We start from the raw sequence: 25,166 nt of genomic DNA, 5'->3' as shown, positions 1-25,166 counted from the left end.
GGGACCAGATGTCCCCATAAAGATAGAAGTATCTGACAGTGTTTACTTTGTGGGGACATTTGGCTGGTCTTGACTAGAAAGAAAAAAAAAAAAAGGTCCTCACATTTTTTTTTTTTTTTATTTAAAAACCTAAGGGAGCCAAAAGGTTTCTTTTTGTTTACTGATATTACTGTTAGATTTGGATTCCAATATAATATAGAATTAGTCATGTCATTGGAAGGTCCTCACATGGATAGTAAGATGTGTGAGTGTGTGTTGTGTCAGACAGATTTATAGCATGTATAGCTGAACAAACTCATCATGGATACATTTATACTTTCTACCAATTGCAATAACATGCTCATGGTATAATTTCCCAAAAGACTTTAAGCATCCAGATCAGCATACATGGTACTGTGACACTTGTAAAGATAGAAATTAGCCCAAATATTTGGGCTAATCCAGGAATCAGCATTATGCCCCATACTTCAGTCATAAGTATGGGGCGTAATGCTAAACTGAGAATGGTTTAACATGATTAAAATTGAATGAAACTTAAAAAGCAAGGTAACAAAAGGAATTATACTACGGTGCTGTTGAATTCACTAATCTGACTGGTCAGCAGGTTTTGATTAATTTTTTATATCAGAAGTTCAGACAGTAAAACAAATCACATGTTTATATTTCTATAGTATAGTATGTTTCTGTAATGAGATTTTTATTTAACATATATGTAAGGAGTCTCCAGCGTGATCGCTTTCTAAAAGTCAGAGGTAAAGCTGTAAAACTTTAAGTTTTCCAACATGGGAAAGTCTTCGGGACAGAGACTGAAAAAAGAAAAAAAGGGTCTGGTAAGGAAAAGACTGACTGCTATATCGTTATAGCGTTGCTGCCTCACTGCTCCAGGATCCTGAGTTTAATCCTGAGCTCAGATTACTGTCTGAGTGGAGGTTCAGATCTTCTCCACGTGTCCACATGGGTTTCTTTCAGGTTCTCCGGTTTCTTCCCGCTTCCAAAAAACACACAGATAGGTAGATTGGTTATGCTAAATTGCCCCTAGGTGTGAATGATTGGGTGAATGTGTGTGTGTGTGTTTAAGTGTTCAGACAATGACTATACAAAACTCATTCTGAAACTGATTGTAGCTACAAATGATTTGTTAATCACACACAACATAACCTTTCAATACCTGGTGATTCCCAACCCTGGTTCAGGAGTCCCTTTATATAATATGATATTTCATATATTTTGATTTTCCTGCTGTAACCTTCCTGAACCAATTAATCAGTTAGAGGTGTTAGAAGGAAAGATCTACAGTATAGAATTTATTTTAGCAGGAAAACACTAAACTACGCAGATCAGAGCTTCTCCAGGCTAACTGTATGCCACATGACAACAGCAGGAGTCATAGGTTTGGGTTTTGGGATGTAGCACATTATTTGATATTATAAAGCCTGACTGTACCTTGACAAAAAATCCTACAGAAGAATGAAAAGCAGGCTCTGGCAAGAGATATTTAAGAACAAACCTTTTTGTCTTTTTGGCTAAATGTAATTCATGGTAGTAGTTTGTGTTTATGATTATGAGATAAAATAATTGTTGATTGTCGATAATGTGATCATTTCTGTCCATTTCAAGAGTGTAAAGCTAGTTCGGGTTTCTGTTGATATTCCATATAGAAGTTGCTTGAAATGCTACGTAACCAATTTGCTAAGCAGTTAGAACTTTCTAGAATCTGTGTAGTGGGAGGGCCAGTGGGCGGAGCCAGGACGCTATAAAAGGTAAGTAGGAGAAGCTGGCAATGTGGCCAACTTAGCGACTTTTTAGACCCACTTTAAAGACTTTATTAAAGAAGAACAGTGGTTATTCTGGCAACTTTTTGAGCAGACATTAGAGACAGTCCTGCACTCGATACAGCTTTCCCTCTCACATCACAGCTTCTGGTCTTGTCCAGGATGAATTCCAGGTATTAGCTTCACACACTCCAGACTCTGCAACACTGACCAGGAAAAAGAAGTTACTGAAGATGAATGAATGGGAGCACTCTCCTTAGCCATGTCCCACAATGATGATGTATTTTCCAGTTTTGGCGTTCCACTGAATGTGGTTTGAGTGAACAGATCACACTGCAGCACTGATAAAAAACCATGACATCAGTTACCCAGTTACTTAGTACTTAGACCGCTTGTGGTTCGGTCATTCAGGACACTAACATTCAGGACACTAACGTTATTGCTGGCTCAAAACAAAGCCATGGTTATGTGGCACCTACAGGTCAGAGGTTCGACTCCTCCATGAGAGTCAGTCACATATTTCTATATTCTATATTCTGAATCACGGTTTGTTTTTTATCCTAAAAACTGTATTTGGTTTGTCTGAATAAACCTTATCAAATATCGGAACTTTCACATTCACAGCTGGACTGAAGAATTTTTAAATAAACTTTGAAAGGACGCTCAACCTGAGCGCAAAGCTCATGCGCGTGTTTTGTTTATAGGACGGCAAAGAAGAGATAAAGGATGACAGAGTCTCTGGCTGCTTCCTCCCGACTCCGATCCCACATTCCTTTCACCTCGCAGGTGCTTCCAGCAGTCTGAGCTACACCATGCCGTCTAGAGCTCTCACACACAGGTGAGTTCACTTCCTGTTAACACTCAACATGTTGCGACATACAGATGTTCATAACAACGTCAATAGATCATGGTGGGATTCAAGTGTTGACAGAGTGTTGTCTCATGCATTAATTGCTCCACAGGCCCTATTTTTCCTTAGATGTCAGGACGAAGTCGGCAGAGGGTCTGCTGTTCTACGTTCCTGCCGAGCAGGAAAAGTACCACCTGGCTCTTTATGTGTCCAAAGGAAGAATCCGTTTGTCAGTTGACCGTCAGAGGGAAATCTTTAACAGGGAGAAGTACAACGATGGAAAGTGGCACACGGTTAGAATTCATCTTTACAAGTACAATCTTAGAAAACGTGTTTTCGTAAGTTTTTTTTCTTTTGGTGTTTAAGGGTTCTGAGCTGCTGAAAGAGTACTGATAGGGAACTTTCCAGCAGGAAGAAGAACTCAGTAGGATTGTCATAAATCAGCAATATTTAATACTGACCCATAAATGTAAAACTGAAGTGGTTAGTTATGTAATTTCATACGAGTAATTAAACAGAAAAATAATTCAATTTTAACTGAACTTTAGAAGGACTCTAGGTGAATAACTACTGGGGCTAACAGTAGGCCATAAAGACAAAAGGCTCTATTTTCATTAATGTTGACGAGTTGCTATTTTGATTAGGCTCATGACATTTTTTTTAGTATTTAATTGTCAGAAATTAATGCGTTGTGCTAAACTTGGTGGAGTGGCACAAAAGATCAGTGTGACATTTAAAATCCACAGATGCAGTGGGATTTTCAAACACATTTTGGTCCAAAAATGTTCACACATTATCGAACCCCATCTGGAGACGGGATTTTCCAGGCCTCAAGTGCAGCCTTAGACTTCTGCCATTTTTTTACCACTCAGTTTTTTAGATGTTCACTAAATATGTCACTCCGGTGAAATTTATAATAATAATAATAATAATAATAATAATAATAATAATAATAACTTGAAGGCTCTAAAAATGATGAGCCTATATTCTCATCCTCTGTGAGATTTTTATCTTTTATATTTCTTTCCTTGGCTCATATATACAGAAGGTGCCCCTTCAGTTTATTAATCTTTATTAATTATTATTAATACACACTGAATTTCTCAACTCTTTTCAAAATTACAAATTACGAGAGCACACATGGTGTTCAAAATGAGCCGAGAGTCAGCTGAAGTGCAAATCAATAATCTTTATCACATGTATTAGTCAATTTAATAACGAAATATTTTTTCTATTGCGTTTTACCTTTAAAATCAGCCATTTTAGCTTTCATATTAAACATTACAGTATACTTTTTTATCTTTGAATCAAAATGAGATTGATCTGGGGTCATGATAATTGAGAAAAGCTAATCTAATCTATAAGGCTAGATAGTAAAAAAAGTTTAGGAGAGAGTTCAGTAACTGGTCAGAAGGTTAACCATGTGAATGGGGACTCTTAATGATCTCCTGGCAGATAACACTGAGTCTGGAGAAGCGCAGGTTTCGTCTGGTGATTGACGGTCTGAGGGCCCAGGACGGTGTGCTGAATCCAGGAGAGAGCTCGTCCATCCAGCTGAGCACAGCTGTTTACCTGGGCAGCCCTCCACCACACACACACGCTGATCTGAAGGTGATTTAACACACACTATTTAGTAGTTACAAAAGAGTTAAAATGACTAGCTGAATTAATAAAGGGTTTTGCAACGGGGAAAATCGTACATATTTGCTCATTTCTAATTTCTAGTGGAAGATGTTGCCGGTGCACGGTGTGGTCGGGTGTGTCCGCAATTTCAGGATGAACGGCTCAGCGATGGCAGCACCAGCAGTGAATCGTGGTGTGGGTCTGTGCTTTGAGGGGCAGATGGAAAGCGGGGCGTACTTCTCAGGCCAAGGAGCTCACGTCATCATTAGTGAGTCCTGGTCAAACTCTTCCATCACTTCACTGTATAATTAATTCCTACAATTGTAGACACATTAATTTGGTATAGCTTTGGGTTGTTGATTTGTACCCATCAAACATAATCAAATAAATATTTTAGAATAAAATGAGGCAAATCCGACTGTTTCAATGTGACACGTCATACAGAAAGCTTTTTGTGACACAGGGGTTACTTCTTGTCTTTGTGCAGATGAATCATTTGTAGTGAGCCAGAAGTTTGAGCTCGTGTTCGAGATGCGTCCCAGTAATCAGAGCGGTCTCCTGCTGCACGTCGGAAACTCCGACCATCATCTCACAGTGTTCATGAGGAAAGGAGAGGTGAGCTCTTTTTTATAAATTTAGACCCCAATCAGGATGTTATGGCTCAAAGTTAACTAGCTTCCAGATTGCCTCAGTTCGATCATATAGGAAAATAATCAACTACAGTGTGGTAACAGTAACTCTGTATCATGTCAGAGCATTACAACAAACTGTTGTTGATTATTTTCCTATAACAGCATGTCCTGAAGTGTTTTACTTGTATTTCTTACATAATAGCTCTTCCTTTGTTTATTATACAGCATGCAACATATGCACAGTTGTCAGTGTACCTCTTGTCTGAACACATTGGATCTTTTATCAAGTAAACTTACGATAACTTATATCAGTTCACTGATGGTTCCTTTCCACTGATGAATGCAGTGACTGTCCACCTACAAATAACCAAGATAAAATAGCCCATGAGTGTAGCCACAATATATAAACTGAGCGTGTTCCTACTGCATTCTGGAGGAACAATAGCTGGCCTTCTTTCACACAACAATGTGTAAAAACACAGCCTTGAATGGGAAACCTGTCACTGAAACACCTCATCAAGAATGTAGGAATAGAGATGGTAGGAAAGAATGGAAAGACAAGACAAGAAAGAATGAGTAATCTCTGGAGGAGGGTTACGTTCTGAACAGCGCTGATCTTTGACTTGCAGGTGGTGGCTCAGGTGAGTAACGGCGGAGGAGGATTCAGTGTGTCTGTTCAGCCAAATCAGTCTCTGTGTGACGGCATGTTCCACAGAATCGCAGGTAAATCCTTCCATCTGAAACAATAACTGTCTACGGATTAATATCATTAATAATATCATATTAGCACATGAGAAATGGAAAGGTTCTCTATATTTTTACGATTCTGATTTCTGATCAAATTATTGTTCCCTTCTGTTAGTTATCCAGCGGAACAATGTGGTAGAGATGCACGTGGACACAGAGGGCAGGTATACCATCGGCCCGAGCTTGTCTTCTCCTACCAAGGACAGATTCCCTGTTTACGTGGGCGGCGTTCCAGGTAATTGTAAGAGGATTAAAAAGATTAATACTCATTAGTAAAGGGGTGTACTATTCAAAATCCAGAAAAGTTTGTTTTATGAATTTATGTTCATGAGCACTTTACATTACGTAAGTATTTATAATAATAATAATAATAATAATAATAATAATAATAATAATAATAAAAATAATCATCATCATCATCATCATCATCATAATAATCATAATTAAAGCTGCAAAGATCATTGTCAGGGGCCAAGTACCCAGACTTGGTGAGCTGCACATTCACAGATGTGTTCCAGTTGTTGCCTAAGCAATCACAGGAAAGCAGAGCCATAACTTTAGGCAAAGAGACTCAAGTATATAAAATAAGGAAGACTATAAAATATCAAAAATCATTTCATAACTTTTGTAAGACAAGTTTCAATGAATTTCAAACTGGCAAACAGGAAGTACTCTTGGAATTCAGATGCCGATGAGCATTCACTTCAGCCTCTCCTAAGGAATCATGGGAATGTAGAACTGTGAATTTAGGACAAGTTATTAAAATTTAACTAGGAAAATTATGGAAGTTGTCACAGTTTTTGACCACAGATGGTGCAGTCATTAAACATTTTGGGGACATTAGGGCAAGGTCCTGAAGGTCAAGTCTAATGACAATATGCAAATGTGTTACTGAGATACAGCTTATCATCCTGTTTGAGGCATGTGCCAGTCTGGTATGGGTGAACAGTTTTGAATATCAAAGTTGCTTTGATAATTCTTGTTCAGGTCTTAAGATGATGTGAGCCAAATTTGGTGAAGATTAAACAAAATTTGGAGGAGGAGTAACAAAAAAGGCACTTGGATGGAAGCATTTTTGGCATGTTATTGTAACTTTTGGCCAGTAAGTGGCACTGCCACAATGTTGAATAGCCTCAGGGCATGGTTCTGAAGACGCCTAACAGGATTTGTGTCAGTGTGCAAGGTTGTTGCTGAGATACAGTCTCACTTCCTGTTTGATGGCTTCACTGTCAGATTTGTTGGCCCATTACAGGCAAACCGTTTGGTGTATCAAAATTCTTTTGAAAACTTTTATGAGGCTTACTCTAACGATGATATGGGCCAAATTTGTTGATGATTGGACAAAAATTGTAGGAGTAACAAAAAAAAAAAAAAAATTGACAAAATCTAAGATGGCAGAAAATATAATTAGGCAGAAGTTGACATCATAGGGTGCGTCGAACTCATCTTGTCTGGCTTTTAAATTTTGGACACATGGTTCAAAAGTTATAACCATAAAAGTACTTCCAAATTAGACCCAAATTTGACCCAATAGTGGCACTAAAGCATCAGCAGCACTTGGCCCAAATTTGGTCAGAATGTTCCCCAAGACCCTCCCCAATCAATGTGTGAAATAATAGTGTGCCAAATAATAGTGCAAATTTATTGATTTATTTATTTTGCAGCAAAACCTTTTTGGTTAAACACTTTTGGTAGTTTCTATAAAATGTATTGTTTTATTAGTAATGTGTTGCATTATTCACCATTGTTTGTTGTATACATTTATTTTCATGAGCATTTTACATAAAGTATGCATTTATTATTATTATTATTATTATTATTATTATTATTATTATTATTATTATTTGATTCAACACTTGCATTGTCAGTTTCTATAAAATATTTTATTAGTAATATCATGAAAATAAATTTACTAATATTACTAATACCCGAGACATAGATGTCTGTTGACATAAGGTTGTTATAACACATTGATGTCAGAACCTCATGACAACTTTACATGTATTTTTGTTCATAAGAGTTTAGTAATGTCACAATGCCATGGCGTAGCGCCGTTATGTGTATTTTCTCTTGCCCTTTTAGTAAAATGAGTTGAATTCTATTATTCATAAGATGTTTCTAACACCTATGACTATGCCATGACACATGAATGAGCGTAATGTGTATTGTATAAGCCTCTTAATTAGAGCGAATTTAGTTTTCGATGTTTGAAATGATCATTATGTGACTCACATACCAGATATACAATAAGCTCCAAAATCAGTTGTTATGATAATATACATATAATTATGAAAGCTGTCATAAAGACTCTTGCCTGGAGTAAGCCTTTATAAATCTCCATGAAAATGCTGAATTGTGTCACTCGCATGAAGGGCTTATGTAGGCGTCATATAACCTTATGAATACTAAGTGTTAGCATAAACATATTAAGGTATGTCATCATTATTTTTTCTGTATTGCAGATCATCGAAGGCTCCCATTCCTCCCTATTACTGAATCCTACGTTGGATGTCTCCAAAACATGGTCTTTAACAGGGATGTGGTGGTGTTCGAGAAGCTCTCCGCAGTATTCGGACCTGTAAACATGCGAGAGTGTCCAGCTAACCTGAGAGTGCCTTCTCCACAGTGAAGTCATTTCCACTGCTGTAGGATTTAAGAGTAAGACCAGAAATCATGAGTAATTATAGTGTTCTACGTCAGTGTTTCCCAACTACATCCTGTAGTCCCCTATCTAATAGCTATGTTTCCACTGTTAGATACAAAAGTCATATACTTGCCTCATATTTATATAAATGTGGAAAGAGGTAAAGCTAAACTGTTCAGTTCCAAGAGGCTGTCTGATGATATTTGTCTGAACACAAAGATCTACGTGTATCTTCTAATTGGATGAATTCACTTATTGACCTGAAGCGTAATACCACCTATTTATTTACTAGCTGGTCTCGTTTGCACACTATTTATACACGCAATATTTAAGTCTTTTATGATAAGTGAAATGGAGGTTTTGTACTGTAACTTTGACCATTGTAATGTTTACCACCTGATTTACATTTCTACAAGCTGTATTATATTATTATATTTGGTGTAAAGACTTATTAGGTAAGATAATGGACCATTTTTTTTTTGTAATATTGTTGGTGATGCTTGTAATTTGTGTAGAATTAAAGTAACTTTTCTCACACAGTCCTATACTTCAGCTTTGTTTTCTCTACTGTTTTCTTTACAGGTCCTTTACTACTTCCAAAATTCATTGCAAACCTCATATATATATATATATAAAATCAAGGGATAAGTATGAAAACTAGTCCATTATGATTTAGTGCTTCTGAATCACAATAACACTACAGAGAGAAGCTGTGTATGTGTGATGTGTGCTATATGTACTGAGTAAAGTCTGCAGGCTTGTTCATAATGCTGAATAACTTTAAATCACATTCAGTATGATTATTTTCACATCAGCGTGTGTGTTAAACCTGCTCTTCTGCCCCAAAACTCCTTCACTTCTGTCCAAAACAGAACAGGTGACACCCACTCCAGTGCGAGTGCGCCGATTTAAACTCACAGCCTTCCAGAGCAGAAGCTTAATCAGTGAACTACCACTTCCTGCTGTTATACTGCTACTATCCTTAATGTATAATTCTATTCAATTCTATGTTCTTGCCGTGGTTCAGGGTTTCCTCCGGGTACTCCAGTTTCCTCCCTCAGTCCAAAGACGTGCGTTGTAGACTGACTGGCATTTCTGAACTGCCATAGTGTGTGAATGAGTGTGTGTATGTGATTGTGCCCTGAGATAAGTTGGCATCCAGGCTGTTTCCCACGAGTCCCCTGGGATAGACTCCAGGCTCCCCACAACCCTACGCATGATAAGCGGTACAGAAAGTGGATGGACGTGTTGTGCATTTTGAGATGCTTTTCTGCTCACCACGTTTGTAAAGAGTGATTATTTGAGTTATTACATCCTTCCTGGCAGCTCAAACCAATCTGGCCATTTTCCTCTGACCTCTCTTATCAACAAGACGTTTCCACCCACAGAACTGTCGCTCACTCAATGGTTTTTGTTTTTCACAGCATCCTTTTTTAAACTCAAGATTGTTGATGTGTGAAATTTCCAGGAGACCAGCAGTTTCTGAAATACTCAAACCAGCCCATCTGGCACCAACATCCATACCATGGTTAAAGTCACTGAAATCCATTTTATAAACATTTTCTCAGCCCTTCTTACAAGTTCCAAAGACGTTCACATCATCTAAGAGGCATCAAAACCACAATTTTACTCAACATGTCCATTGTTTATTTTTCCAAAGTGAAGGTCAAGAACAGCATTGATATAATAAAGTACATGCTACTGCTGAGCATGGTGAAACCAAAAACACTTTTTTAAAACTTTTTTTTTTTTTTTTAAACACTGTAGCTGCCTCCACCAGGTTAATATTTTCATCTGTAAAGACCATACTGTAACTATGCACTTTAAAGTCCTAATACTGCAGTTCAACATTTTACCAGTTAGCATGAATTTCATTTCCTGTTTACTCAGTTGAACACAATCATACCATTTGAGTAATACTTCATTTAACAGTACAGTAACTACGTAGTATTTAGCAGGTCAGTATGCAGTAATGTCTGGTACAACCTTGCATACCGGATCTTTAAGTACACAGTAGTTAGTGTGAGAAGTACTCCGTTTGTACAACAGTACTTTGTGCTGCGGTACAATAATGACATTGTAATACTTAGATCATCCTTTGGAAGTTGGAAATATAAGTATATAATAATGTAACTTATGCGAAAAAAATACTCCAAGTGTTCTATTCCGCATGTTTGATACAACTATAATGTTACTTAGCATTATTTGCTTAAGTATACCTGGTATTTTTCACATTATTCACTACACACTTAAAATATTCAACTTATAAAAATATTAATCGAAGATTACGCCACATCATTACGTCCTGCATGAAAATAATTACAATCTGAGTAACTATTGCATTGTGGCACCATGTGCTCTTGTACAAACCTGGTCATTTTTTCAGAAATTATTACGTACCTCAAAATTCTATATGTAAACACACCTAAAACTACTTACAATTAATTACCACATCCTTACCTAAAACAATATGTACTTACTGTACTGCAAAATAAAGGCCTGATTTTCTTTCTGCATATACTGGTTAGATAGTTTTAGCTAACCACAGGTAGCAGAGTAGTCAGAGCAGTTTCCTCTTAAATGTAACAGTAATCAGTGATACATCTTAAGTGATATACCTTCCGTCCATGACATTTACAATCCAAATAACTTACTTTCTGTTGTTATTTTAGATTTCGTTAATAGAACAACAAAAAATTCAGGATTTACAACCAACCAAATAATATCAGGATCTCTAAGCAGACACTTTTTAGACTTTGGCATGTGGACAAAAAAAAAAAAAAAGTTTAGCTGCCCAACTGCTAGCTGCATGAGTGAATGTTAAACCTTTAAGACAACCTGCAGTTTAGGAGGTGTGATTGGTTGCGATTTGGCAATATTGTTTTTTGTTCAGTGGCGTTTTAGCATGTGGTGATGTACAATGCTTGAAGGCCACATGCATGGCCAGGTATCAGACTACTGACCACAATCAAAAGAAAAAAAAAAAACTACTCGCATATTTTAAATCTCTTATATCCAGCAATAACTAAACAATTTAAACCTATTTTTATAAACTCTGTAAATTAAATTAGTCGTGCTTTTGAGTAGCTCACAGGCACTAATTTAAACATAACGCAGTCCAAAAATCAGAAATCATGTGCTTTGTGACTTGACTTTCCAAAAAGTAACTGAGCAATGACTCACCATCCTGATATTTCACAACGTAGGACTCTACATTAAAACTGACCGTTTCTCTTTTCTAATCGAGTATCTAAAATAAAAATAAAGTGCGCTCGGGGAAAAAAAACAGCATTTTATGTAACAACAGTCCATGATCATCAGTAACAGTCTGAGGCTGTGCTCCTTCCTTCTTCCTTCTGTCTCAGATTTCTTTGCTGGCTCGTGTACATCTTATTTCTGAGAACATCGGAAAGGAGTTATTGTGGAGCTGTTGTTGTGAGTGAAGCTAAAGCTGTGTGGATTCGCACGTGGAGCCTGTTCTCAAAATCGTACGCCGAGAAGTCCTCCTGCAGAACGACAGATCACTGGATTAGTGTGGATTATTAATTTACAAGCTAATAATACAAACATATTCAAACTTTTTCCTTAGGAGAGCAATTTTAAATCACTGTCCAATTATGTTTAGCATTAAAACTATTTGTAAAGTGTTTGATTAGCCTTTGGTGTAGGCTTAATTTGTTTTTATTTAACCTGAGGTCAAAATGTTCAGCCTTTTTTCTCTTTCAGAAAAAAAAAAAAAAACACGAAAGTGCAGTTTTTGAATATTTTCCACCACTATTTTTCAGTAGCATCCCTAATAAATATAGTAACTGATGTTAACTAGATACTTATTTAATTATAGTTAAGTCTGACATACACTATATCGATATGCACTACACTGGTAGTTTATAGTGTAGTGTAGTGTATCGGACATACACTACATCGATGTACACTATACTGGTAGTTTATAGTGTAGTGTAGTGTATCGGACGTACACTATATCGATGTACACTACACTGGTAGTTTATAGTGTAGTGGGGTGTACAGGACGTACACTATATCGATGTACACTACACTGGTAGTTTATAGTGTAGTGTAGTGTACCGGACATACACTACATCGATGTACACTACACTGGTAGTTTATAGTGTAGTGTAGTGTACCGGACATACACTACATCGATGTACACTACACTGGTAGTTTATAGTGTAGTGTAGTGTACCGGACATACACTACATCGATGTACACTACACTGGTAGTTTATAGTGTAGTGTAGTGTACCGGACATACACTACATCGATGTACACTACACTGGTAGTTTATAGTGTAGTGTAGTGTACCGGACATACACTACATCGATGTACACTACACTGGTAGTTTATAGTGTAGTGTAGTGTACCGGACATACACTACATCGATGTACACTACACTGGTAGTTTATAGTGTAGTGTAGTGTACAGGACATACACTACATCGATGTACACTACACTGGTAGTTTATAGTGTAGTGTAGTGTACCGGACATACACTACATCGATGTACACTACACTGGTAGTTTATAGTGTAGTGTAGTGTACCGGACATACACTACATCGATGTACACTACACTGGTAGTTTATAGTGTAGTGTAGTGTACAGGACATACACTACATCGATGTACACTACACTGGTAGTTTATAGTGTAGTGTAGTGTACAGGACATACACTACATCGATGTACACTACACTGGTAGTTTATAGTGTAGTGTAGTGTACAGGACATACACTACATCGATGTACACTACACTGGTAGTTTATAGTGTAGTGTAGTGTACAGGACATACACTACATCGATGTACACTACACTGGTAGTTTATAGTGTAGTGTAGTGTACAGGACATACACTACATCGATGTACACTACACTGGTAGTTTATAGTGTAGTGTAGTGTACAGGACATACACTACATCGATGTACACTACACTGGTAGTTTATAGTGTAGTGTAGTGTACAGGACATACACTACATCGATGTACACTACACTGGTAGTTTATAGTGTAGTGTAGTGTACAGGACATACACTACATCGATGTACACTACACTGGTAGTTTATAGTGTAGTGTAGTGTACAGGACATACACTACATCGATGTACACTACACTGGTAGTTTATAGTGTAGTGTAGTGTACAGGACATACACTACATCGATGTACACTACACTGGTAGTTTATAGTGTAGTGTAGTGTACAGGACATACACTACATCGATGTACACTACACTGGTAGTTTATAGTGTAGTGTAGTGTACAGGACATACACTACATCGATGTACACTACACTGGTAGTTTATAGTGTAGTGTAGTGTATCGGACATACACTATATCGATGTACACTACACTGGTAGTTTATAGTGTAGTGTAGTGTATCGGACATACACTACATCGATGTACACTACACTGGTATTTTATAGTGTAGTGTAGTGTATAAGACATACACTACATCGATGTACACTGCACTGGTAGTTTATAGTGTAGTGTAGTGTACCGGACATACACTACATCGATGTACACTGCACTGGTAGTTTATAGTGTAGTGTAGTGTACAGGACATACACTACATCGATGAACACTACACTGGTAGTTTATAGTGTAGTGTAGTGTATAGGACATACACTACATCGATGAACACTACACTGGTAGTTTATAGTGTAGTGTAGTGTGTAGGACATACACTATATTGATAGTTTTATCTTGCATTAATGAACTTAAAAAAATAAAAAATAAAAAAAAATCGCAGTAATGAATTATTTGCCTTGACAGAAAGTGAGGGCACAGCAGAAGAGCTCAAAACATCTGCACAACTGTCCATCGTTTGGGATTCATACATCAACTGGCTCATGTTCCGTTTTTATTAGGGGGAAACAAAGAAGACTGCACTTTAGGCGTATTTTTGTGTTCTGTTATTAAAATGTGGAGCTCCTACACAAAATGTGTAAAGGTTGGTCAATCTGAAACGGTCATTAAAATATATATATATATATATATTTTATATATATATATACACAAAATATGTATTTTCGATTTCGCCTTCGCTTCATATGAAATTCCATCACGCCCCACTAGGGGGAGTCCCAGAGTTTGAATACCTCCACTCCAGTGGTACCTAATGTTACATTAGGGTATAACTTTTTTTTTTTCCCCTTTGATGATAATAACCACTATCAAAGTCATTAAATTTATTATTATTATTTATTATTATGGTCTCCAATGATAATTATTATTATTATTATTATATAAAATAACTGGTCACTTTAATTAAATGAGTTTAAGTTTAATCTAATGTACCTTGGCTTGAAGAAGCAGAGCTCTTCCTTTAGCTGTAGACTGAAAACAGGAACAAAACACAACATTAATCTTCAGCCAGATTAAACACCTGCGCATGATGATACACTAAATATTTTATCAGTGGCACACAAATACTTCCGTGAGCTTTACAAACTCAGCGTGTGCTTAAATCCACACGCAAATCTGCCTGCTGGGTCAGAATTGCAAAACCTGCACTAAAATACATACACACACACACACACACGCACACACACTTGCCTCAGGGTTTTCTAGTAGCACACATCCCAGCTCATAGAGGGAATAAGGCTGTACGTATGAGTTACTGACACACCCTTCTTCATCTCTAAAAGCCATCTGAAAACACTGCCGTGGACAAAAAACAAACATTTACACTGTACATGTGTATTTACGCATAATACAAACATGATGCAACGGTTGATGTCAGATATACACACTGTATGTCAGACATTAACTTTATGACTTTATACAGTTTGGATTAATTCGGGGCTTTGTACCTGCATTGCGTTTGCGTTGTCCCCTAGACTTTTGTGCACGGCCCCCATCAGGAGGTATTTCAGTCCGCAATACGACGAGCCGTCCATCTGCTGCAGAACTGATGCATAAAGAAACTGAAATTCAGCACGTGTCCATTTGGTTTCCACGGACATTAGCAGAAATAAGTGACAAGTGTTGTGTGATTAACCTTCAATCATGAGCTGCAGTTTGGTGTTAGAGCAGTTAGGAAGAGCTTTCCAAAGGTACAGAACCTCGATGGCAGCCATCATACATCGCTCTTTCGTGGGTCTGGGCTTCCTTAACTCTTCAGCCTATTAACACACACACACACACACACACACACATACAATTAATGAGTTAACAGTTCATCTGTTTTAAAGTATTGGAGAAATTCAATTTGTCTTTAATAAATAAGGCTAAACCGATATTCAGTGATGTGTTTGTGGACAGTTTTTCCTCTGTGGTTGTTACACTTACCTTCCTCATGGAAAACTGCTCAATCTGATTGTGTTTCCTCTTGAAAAGCCGAGCCGCATCTTTCAATACGCTACAAGCTCCGTCCAGATCACCTGAAGCTCCCTGACACACTGAAATATAAAACATGCTCAGGAAATCACGAGTGATTATACGGTGTTGTATTATGAAAGGTGAACTAACCATAAAAATGATTCCAAAATGATCTCATTGTGCTGTACATAATTTTCTAAATCTAAAACCGTACCCCTCTTCAGCTATGCCGCTGGCTTCAGCTCTATTATTGAAGTTTTTTTTTTTATTCGGAGACACCTTACCTCCAGTGAGGTAGGAGTAGTAGCACTGGGACCAGCGTGACTCCGTCATCAGACGCTCGAAGGCTCTGTACGCTTCAGTGAAGCTCAGCTCGATCATACTGCACCAACCTGCAACACATCAGCATTGCGTAAACCTCAGATGTTAGGAGTGTCGAAGATGCTCTTTCAGAAGGTTTAGAAGGTTCTCTGAAAGTTGTCAGATTTCAGTAATTCAGTAAGTAATCGGACTTTTAAAATGGTTTAGAAAGCAAGTCTGTAAGTCAGTCTGCCAGTAAGTCAGTCAGCCAACAATTCAGTCAGTAGCTCAGTCAGCTGATATCAGTACATCTCCCAGCCAATCAGTCATTCAGTCAGTCAGCCATTCACGTCAGTCCGTCCGTCCGTGAATCAGTAAGTGAGTGAGTGAGTCAGTCAGTCAGTCAAGTCAGTCAAGTCAGTCATTCAGTCAGTGAATCAGTGAGTGAATCAGCCAGTCAGTCAACTCAGTTAGTAAGTACTTTTACTTTTAAAACAGTTTAAGTCTGGAAGGCAGTATGTCCTTAATTCAGTCGGTCAGTAGTAAGTCAGTTGTCAAGTCAGTGAGTCAGGCAGTGAGTCAGTAGGCACTTGCACTTTTAAAACAGTCTCCTCCAGAACTCATCTAGAAAGTAAGTCAGTCCGAAAGTCTGTCAGTAGGTCAGTCAGTCAGTAGGTACTTTTAAAACAGTTTAGTAAGTAATTCAATCTTTAAGTCAGTCAGTCAGTCTGTCTGTTAGTAAGTCAGTTACTATGTCAGTCAGTGAGTATTTTTTACAACAGTTTAGTCAGTCCATAAATCAGTCAGTGAGTCAACAAGTCAGTCAGTAAGTCAGTAGGTACTTTTAAAACAGTTTAGAAAGTCAGTCAGTATGTCAGTTAGCCTCTCCGTAAGACAGTCAGTCAGTCACTGTAATAGGAAGGGTGCAGGAACATGAACAAGGTGTGTGAGCTGCAGTGGTACAGAGTGACTTACCAATCTCGTAGAGACAGATGTGCTGGATTTCCCTCTGTTCTGAAGCCAGTTCCAATGCATTATTAAAGCATATTAAAGCCCTGCTGATCTCACACTGACAGCAACAGACAAGAGAGAATGTTCAGCGATGGCCATAAAGCTAACACAGCAGGGCGCTTGAATAGATTTGGGGTTTTGAACATCCTCTTACCTCGAGCCGCAGCACTCGTCCTTTAAAGAAGATGAAGAGTGAGGAGTTAGGATATTCAGCTTCTTTCTTCTGAAGTATGGCTTTAGCAGCCTGAAGTCCTGCCTCTGTTTCAGTGCCGTCCAGTGCAAAGAAGGGCTGTACGACCGTGTGGTACCACAGCAGGGCCAGTCTGAGAAACACACACACACACACACACATCACAATCACGGTTGAAGACCATACAGCCACACATTGTTAGTCTATGTATTTAATAATAAACAGCTAGATATGTCAGTTCTACAAAGCATGTTGTTAGAAAGCCAAAAATGTCATACAAGCACCTCCTTATTAAGAAATACAGATTCTGTGAATACACAAATAAAAATGGCTTCAAACCTATCTGCCCCACCCCCTTCACCTGGTAAACTGATGCTGCATTTGCATATTGAACATGATTGGTTCTGATATTTTATGATGTAATAACACTCGTTTCAGATTTTAAGATGTGTATATATACTGTATGTATGCGTGTGTGTATTGGCATGTGTGTAAATGCTGAATTAGCAACTTGAAGTTTCACCTAGGTGTGAATGAAACATGGCTACTCAACTACTGACCATACAATTTCTGTGCAATTTTATTTTGCCACGTTGTTCCAGCATGCTTCTTTACACCTACTCACGTAGAGAGAGGGGCCTTCATGTCCTTACTTTCGCTGGAGTACGTGAGGGCGCTGAGCCCCTCCTGCCGTGAGCCAGGGAATCCCAGCAGGTTAATGATCCTCAGCAGGTGAGGAGGCACCATAGAGATGCAGAGGTGGAACAGGCCGTAGCCGAAGCTGACTGAACCCTTGAGTCGACTCAGAGACTCCGCGGTCACGCTGTAATCGAGCCGCGGCTGAGATTTCATGCCGTGTTTGGGCCGAGTGGAGGACGCTTTGTGGCTGTCGTTAAGCTGATTGGGAGCACGTGACCCTTCTGAGACAGGAGCCAGGGAACAATCCTGACTGGATTCAGGTTCAGGACACTCACTGGAGCGGGCTGCTGTGGGATCAGGCATTGAGGCATTCTGACTCTGTTTGGATTGAGCAAAAGAAAGTGCCCCCTGTGGTGCTGAGCACCTCCTCTGACACGCTTCCTGCAACCGGGTGATCTCATTGTAGCACTTATTGTACATTTTCCAGGCCTTACGAAGGATCCAGCCAGCTTTAATATATCCTGTACAAACAGAACAAGACGATCTTAAAGTATCATGAAAACAATACGTGTCATTTTAAACCATTAAAACAAATGCTGCATTAAACCACTGTTTAATATGCCTTTAACAAGCTCAATAAACTATTAAAAAGCACAAACCAGAGAGCTCCTGTCTGACGAAGGACAGCACGGCCAGATAAACCTGACAGTCAGCCACTATGATGAGCCTCTGCAGCCGCTCGATCACGGTCACCTGTGACCTCTGACCCTCCACCTGCTGGATATCAATGCAGAAGTGTGACGTCTGGAGGGAATTTCACAACTTAGCAAGAAAACACAAGCCACTATTTACACATGTAAGCGGAATTGTGCAAGTTCCTGTCTAATACATTTACAGCTTTATAGTTATAGCTCTTCAAATTTTATTCAGTTTCTCCTTTTTCTGTCCGTCTATTAGGAGTGGCTTTAAAAATCAAGAATAATATTCTTAAATATTGCTAAGAGAATCCACATAGTCATCTGGAGAAGGCATAAAAAAACATTATATTCTAGTTGCCACTACAAAGTCTCCATATGAAGTATTTTCAATTATCCTGCCCTAGCCCAGTTGAGTGTGTGGATTTTTTTTTAAATATTGGTCCCCACAAGGTTTTGACAATTCTGATCTTGTGAGGAAATCAAAAACTTTTATTTCAAAAACTGAAAAAAGCCTTAAATGTTTCCTGTTCATTACTGAGCTTAAGATTAGGGTTAGATTTATTTGTAGGCATTATGGAAGGTCCTCACAAGAACAATAAGAGAACAGTGTGTGTCTGTGTGTGTGTGTGTGTGTGTGTGTGTGTCTGTGTGTGTGTGTGTGTGTGTGTGTGTGTGTGTGTGCCTGTGTGCATTCACTGTTAGAACAGTTCGTGTCTTTTGAGGGCTCAAGATCTAGGATAATACACAGTAGTGCTTTGCATACAAAAATGCATTGACGTCTGTTCCTGACTCGAGAGAACTCTCTGTTATACATGTGTGTGTTCCCTTTGGGCTTTTGGTCTCTATCTTGACCTTGAGGGAATGAGCGTGTGCATCTCGCAGGATACTCCCCTGTCTGGCTCAGACAAGAAATATGTGAACGTTACATAAGGGATAATCCACGGCTAGGTGTGTATTACTCGATTTTAATGCATGATGCGGAGGCAAAGAGCCGCCTGAAGCAAAGTGGAGAAATTAAAATCGAGTAATGCACACCTAGCCATGGATTATCCCGCTTATACCATGGTCACTTGCCAGTCACTTGCAAGCTGTCATTGATTTTTGCAGTGTAAAATTTGACTGAAAGATAAAAGTACTGGTTAATTTTTGCATTATTTTACATACGGCTCGTTAGATCTAGAATTCTGTCCACTCTAAATCATATAGAGATAAAGTAGCACGATGAGATTATATTTATTTGAATGAATTATAATAAATAGTTATTAGAGAGAGAGAGAGACAGACAGAGAGAGAGAGATTATACATGTGTGAATTACCTGCGCCTGTGCTGTGTCTCTACCAATAATGAAGATGTGAGTTTAACTAATCTAGGCAACTGTAACTGTATGTTGCTATGGTTACAAGTGTTTATAGGCAGTGCATTAATTTAAAACGGTGATTAAACTGACTGGAACTACCTGTGCATTCGAAGATTTGAGCGCACACCTTCCAGCAGAATCGAGTATTCAGATAGACCATGGTATAATGAGACAGAATCTGCATCTAGTGGATGTTAAATAACTGAGTAGTATAAACAGGGACCTTCAGACTGGTTCTCTGGCATGGGTTGCATAGCGAGCGTCATTGCCCTCAATCAACGTGAATTCTTAATAAACAAGATCAAATAAAGGGAAGGTGAATTCCCAACTGTGCCTTCTCTCTTCTCCGGAAACAAATGAACTAAACCCACTTTCTTTGGAGTGATCTCAAAATCTGTGACATACTGAGAAACATCACACGTTAGAAAATGTGGTAGCTGCTCAAACTGTGTGGTTATGGAACGAACAGCACACAAATACTTTTGTTTTCTGATCAGATGATCAGAGGGGATGTTTACTCCGTTGACGATGTGCTTTCAATTTCATTTTTGCTGAGAAAAAAAAAACAGCACTGAATTTTCAACCCTGTACAGTGAACACACTTTTATATTATATAATATAATAAAAAGTACAATGAGATGAACTGAATAGAGCAACACCGGATAAAATGCCTAGCGTTTTATATTAGTGCTTGTGTATAAATGTTGATATGATGAACTTTTCTGAAATGTTTAGTTAGCATTTTTGGAAGGGGTCTCCAGTGTCAGAGTTTTCCAACACGGGAAAGTTTTCAGGACAGAGGAGTTTGAGGAGTTTAGAGCTGCTATAACATAAGCAATAACAGAAACTAACTTGTCTTGTAGATGTTCTATGACATTAAATGTAACTATAAACGGATATAAAGTATGGCCTGTCTTTTTATACTATTCAGTGAATTAAAAATGGTACAGCTGGCAGATTTCTGTGGTATAAAACACTTCGGGACATGCTATTACAGGAAAATAATCAACTTCACAGTAATTCGTCCAACACAACAACATGCTGTCTTGTCTTTTACTCCTTACTGATGTTTTCTCATAAGACTATCGTTGCATGCTTTCTCATATGCCGTGTTCGTAACTTGTACAGCGTCTGAGAATTCCCTTCTAACAATCTAATGTTATTCTTATTCGACTCTCAACCTCGCTATAAAACACAGGACCTTTTAAAGTGGAGAATGCACGTAGAATAGACTTCCACGGAGTGATATAAACCAGATGTACGAAAAAAAAACACGTACATAGTGTTCTGCGATTCTAAGCAGTTAAAAATCTGCAAGCAGGACATTACTGCAAATGAGACTTCAGTTTTGATTGAATCCTTGGGTATAAATAACAATTAAATAAGGATAGATTAAATGACTTGGCAAGTAAATGAGGTTTATATTGGCACGGCGCTTTGAAAGCTCTCTGCTTGAAGTCAAAAATGAGTCATAAAATACCCGGTATTTTATTTCTGCTCCTAAAAAGCATCAATATCTACGGCTTTCCGCTGACAGCTACAATACATCATGACTTCTTTAATAGTTCAGTCTCATTTTCTCTAAAATGGACCGATTTATGACATGCTGCTTATTGCGCAGTGTAATTAAACGATAATAAATGAACGCTTCGCGTCATTAAACACCATTCAGACAAACAGCGCCTCTGACTGTGACAAGTGCCGGAATTGCTCACATTCTTCTTGATCTTGTTCTTGATGGTCTCGATCACGCCGGCGCTGTCGCACTCGCACAGTCTCTCCGTGGCCCGCAGGTCCTCACACGCCACCTGCATCTTCTCCTCTTCAAACGTCATCATGGCATTCTGGAAAGAGAAGTAAACACCATTCACTTACAAACAAACTCAGCGCCAAGCTGACAAGATCGTCATCTCACAAATCTCGCAAAGCCGGATTGTTTTGTGCACATGTTGGCTTTTTTTTTCCCCTAAAGATATGCATCGATAAGAATTTTTATAAACCATTACCGTCATTGAAGGAAGAGAATGAGATCAGAGAGCATTCTCCTCTGATCTTTCTCATCAACAAGGCGTTTCAGCCTGCAGATCCTCTGCTCACAGGATGTTTTTTTGCTTTTCGCAACATTCTGTGTAAACTCTAGAGACTATTACGTGTGAAAATCCCAGGAGATCAGCAGTTTCTGAAATACTCACACCAGCCCATCTGGTACCAACATCCATGCCACGGTTAAAGTCACAGAGATCACACTTTTTCCCCATTCTGATGTTTGATGTGAAGATTAACTGAAGCTCTTGACCTGTATCTGCATGATTTTCTCGCTGCCACATGATTGGCTGTTTAGATAACTGCAAGAATGTGCACCTGTATAGGTGTTCCTAATAAAGTGGATGGTGAGTGTATATATAAATAATACAACATAATGGATGTCATCAATGATTTTTATTATTACTTCTGTGAGTTCAGAAAAAGATTTGCTTGTGAAGTGGGCAGAGCATAGGGATTTTTTTCCCCCCCGTGGGAGTGATGTGGTGCGTGTAATCATCTGTCAAGTGCCTACTTCTTTAAAAAAAAAAAATAAATAAATCATTTTAAAAGGGTTCCTACATGGGTTCTACTCAAACTCCTTTCTTTAAGAGGGTTCTTTAAGAGTTCTTTAAGTGGTTGTTGGTCTCTCTCTCTCTCTCTCTCTCTCTGTTGAGCTACACACGCTACTCCTGAGATATCAGTGATCCTGACTCCTTCTGCTCTCCAGCTCTGCCTGATCCATCCTGATGCCCTACTTCTGCTTGGAGTTCTCATCTCATGGAAACCACTCGCTGCTGCTGAGGATAGCCGCGTACAGACAGCCTAAAGATACACGAGATTACTGTGGATGGTACCACTTAGAACCCATGAAGATGGCTTTGTACTGCAATTGCTATAATTTTTTTTTTTTTAGGACTGCAATTCCTACAAACAGTTTTGCACTCAAGTCTCCGTCAGTGAACAGTTTGAAAACTGCAGCAAAATAGGCTTCATTTGAAAACTGTGATGAATTTCCTGGTTACACAATTGCACTTTTTGACCATATGGTACACATTTACAGAAGGGAATTATTTATAACTGCACTATCCGGTGTTATCCAGATGAGGATGGGTTCCCTTTTGAGTCTGGTTCCTCTCAAGGTTTCTTCCTCATGTAGTCTCAGGGAGTTTTTCCTCACCACCGTCGCCTCTGGCTCACTCATTATGGATAAATTTATAAATGTATAAAATGTAAAATTTATAACCTGAGTTTGTATATTTCTGTAAAGCTGCTTTTTGACAAAGTCACATATAAAATTGAATTGAATTAAATTACAGCTCTTAGATTCCAAAAAGGGCACTTTGACTACTTTCTGATAGGGAAACACTTTGTACACATAGATGCTTTAATGGTTTCTCCAAAGGAAAATCCTATGATCCTTACTTTAGTGATGATGTATGATATGTAATTCAGGGGTTCGCAAACTTTTTACAATCAGGGACCCTTTTAACTGTTAGAAAAATGCACTTTTTAGAGACAAAACGATTAACTAAAAACTTGCTGTATTATATTAGCCAGACGCTTGCAAACTTTTCACCTATAGAACCCATTGTCTTTAAAGTTGCCACTAGATTCCAGTCTAGTTTATTATTCAGCATTAAAGTTGGATAATAGTGGGCTGTAACAAAGCTAGAAATTAGCAAACCCCTGGTTTTGCTTGACCCAGACCCCATTTTGAAAACCATGCTGACTCCATTGTTATTGCGGTAATGTACAGTCACATGACACACAGCCTGACAGCAAGATTCAGCAGTTTTACAAAGGAAGTACACTTACCAGAAAACTCACAAAGCTCGCACCAAAGCTCATCAGAGGGCTGTAATTCCTGCAGCACAAAGAGGAACCAATGCAATGTTCATACTTAAGAATCATTGTTTATAATCAGGAAGAGGTAGCAGGACTAAAGGTTTCAATTTCAGAGCCTAAAAAATGCGTTTAACTGAAGAGGTTTTAACCAACATGCAGCTTATTTACTTGAAAACATGGTGTATTCCCCCCAAAAAGAGAAAGCAGAACACATTAACTTCCTCTGAAAAACTGAATTCAACAGTCTGAGTATTGCACTGTTGTTAAATCGGTTACACACATTTGTTACACTCTGGATGCAAAAGAACACTGTAGGAGCTTAGACTGTAGTTAAAAAGCCATACAAGTCGCAAAGAGAAATGAGAAGCGTCTAGCTCGCAGAACATGTTAAGGAAGTAGTGTGGAACAGGAGGATGAGAAAGTGCTCCCATCAACAACACTTCACTGCCTAAACACCTCCATCAGAGCTGGCCGAGTGGAGTACCATGCTGATTATTTTCCAATAACAGCACATCCTGAAGTGTTGCATTCCTCTTATACCACCAATCATTTCATTCAGGTTCAAGCCAGTCTCATAGGGAAAAAAAAAAAAAAAAAAATATATATATATATATATATATATATATATATATATATATATATATATATATATATATATATATATATATCTGCAGCACCTATATGATGAATATCAACATTCTGTCATAAGCACATGCATAGCAATGTATCAATCTTTCACTCAAATTCTCTATGCCACCTTCTGCACCAGTGTAATTTAACCACGCCCACTTCTACCACTACACTGTCTGGATAAGACCGATAAGTAATAAACCATGAAGAATAAAACAGAACAGAATAGAATAATGCTGCATTACTATAGAATAAAGCTTATTACTCTACTCTAACACACGTTATAGCAATCTTACGGAAGATTATGTCTTACGCCTGGTTAATTAATGAGCTTCCTCAACGTGAAAAGCTTCCTGGTGTGGCCTTAAATGTCACTTCGCTCATTTACTGCACTGTGAAAGCCACTGCATGCTGGGATACGGGTGTGCTGGCACTAACAGACACCTACCACAACTCGCAATACACTTTTCGGAGATATCGCTGGTGTCGTCAGTTACACTGAATTACATGCAAAATGCACAACTACACAAAAAATCCCTAATTACACTGAATTACATGCAAAATGCATAATTACACTGAATTATACGAAAAATTCATAACTATATGAAAAATGCACTATTATGCTGAATTACACAAAAAATGAATAATTACAGGAAAAATGCACAATTATACTGAATTACACAAAAAATTCATAATTATGCTGAATTACAAGAAAAATGCACAGTTATGATGAATTACATGAAAAAATGCACAATTATGATGAATTATACTAAAAATGAACCATTACTCTGAATTACACAAAAAATGTACATTTTTTTGTAATTAAACTAAAAATACTATTTGGAATTTTTTTTAAATTTTGTGCTTAAATTGTTAAATG

The 25,166-nt window shown here is 38.2% G+C and overlaps 2 protein-coding genes across 5 annotated transcripts in view; one reads left to right on the top strand and one right to left on the bottom strand.

The window, feature by feature from the left end:
* LOC113526350 (laminin subunit alpha-3) overlaps positions 1–8,807 on the top strand; it is a 106,087-nt gene extending 97,280 nt beyond the window's left edge. For both annotated transcript variants that reach the window (XM_053233138.1, XM_053233137.1), the window contains exons 70-77: positions 2,477–2,610; positions 2,735–2,915; positions 4,078–4,233; positions 4,348–4,513; positions 4,733–4,860; positions 5,507–5,600; positions 5,740–5,859; positions 8,087–8,807. In XM_053233138.1, coding sequence (XP_053089113.1) covers positions 2,477–2,610; positions 2,735–2,915; positions 4,078–4,233; positions 4,348–4,513; positions 4,733–4,860; positions 5,507–5,600; positions 5,740–5,859; positions 8,087–8,253 — 1,146 coding nt within the window. In that variant the 3' untranslated portion in view covers positions 8,254–8,807. The remainder of the gene's footprint in view (positions 1–2,476; positions 2,611–2,734; positions 2,916–4,077; positions 4,234–4,347; positions 4,514–4,732; positions 4,861–5,506; positions 5,601–5,739; positions 5,860–8,086) is intronic.
* A 1,085-nt stretch (positions 8,808–9,892) lies between these two features.
* LOC113526772 (tetratricopeptide repeat protein 39C) overlaps positions 9,893–25,166 on the bottom strand; it is a 19,759-nt gene continuing 4,485 nt past the window's right edge. Inside the window, exons 2-14 of one of the 3 annotated variants that reach the window (XM_026914109.3) lie at positions 23,627–23,675; positions 21,502–21,630; positions 18,390–18,504; positions 17,717–18,251; positions 17,056–17,224; positions 16,866–16,959; positions 15,875–15,982; positions 15,561–15,670; positions 15,271–15,394; positions 15,083–15,180; positions 14,826–14,930; positions 14,568–14,606; positions 9,893–11,774 (exon numbers count right to left, since the gene is read on the bottom strand). In XM_026914109.3, coding sequence (XP_026769910.2) covers positions 11,685–11,774; positions 14,568–14,606; positions 14,826–14,930; positions 15,083–15,180; positions 15,271–15,394; positions 15,561–15,670; positions 15,875–15,982; positions 16,866–16,959; positions 17,056–17,224; positions 17,717–18,251; positions 18,390–18,504; positions 21,502–21,630; positions 23,627–23,675 — 1,765 coding nt within the window. In that variant the 3' untranslated portion in view covers positions 9,893–11,684. Of the gene's footprint in view, positions 11,775–14,567; positions 14,607–14,825; positions 14,931–15,082; positions 15,181–15,270; positions 15,395–15,560; positions 15,671–15,874; positions 15,983–16,865; positions 16,960–17,055; positions 17,225–17,716; positions 18,252–18,389; positions 18,508–21,501; positions 21,631–23,626; positions 23,676–25,166 lie in introns of all 3 variants that reach the window. The other 2 variants (XM_026914108.3, XM_053233140.1) reach the window with 2 other exon arrangements.

Source organism: Pangasianodon hypophthalmus, chromosome 4, assembly GCF_027358585.1.
Source record: "Pangasianodon hypophthalmus isolate fPanHyp1 chromosome 4, fPanHyp1.pri, whole genome shotgun sequence".
Taxonomy (NCBI): Eukaryota; Metazoa; Chordata; class Actinopteri; order Siluriformes; family Pangasiidae; genus Pangasianodon; species Pangasianodon hypophthalmus.
Note: the sequence above shows the minus strand (reverse complement) of the source record. Positions and strands in the feature narration are given on the sequence as shown.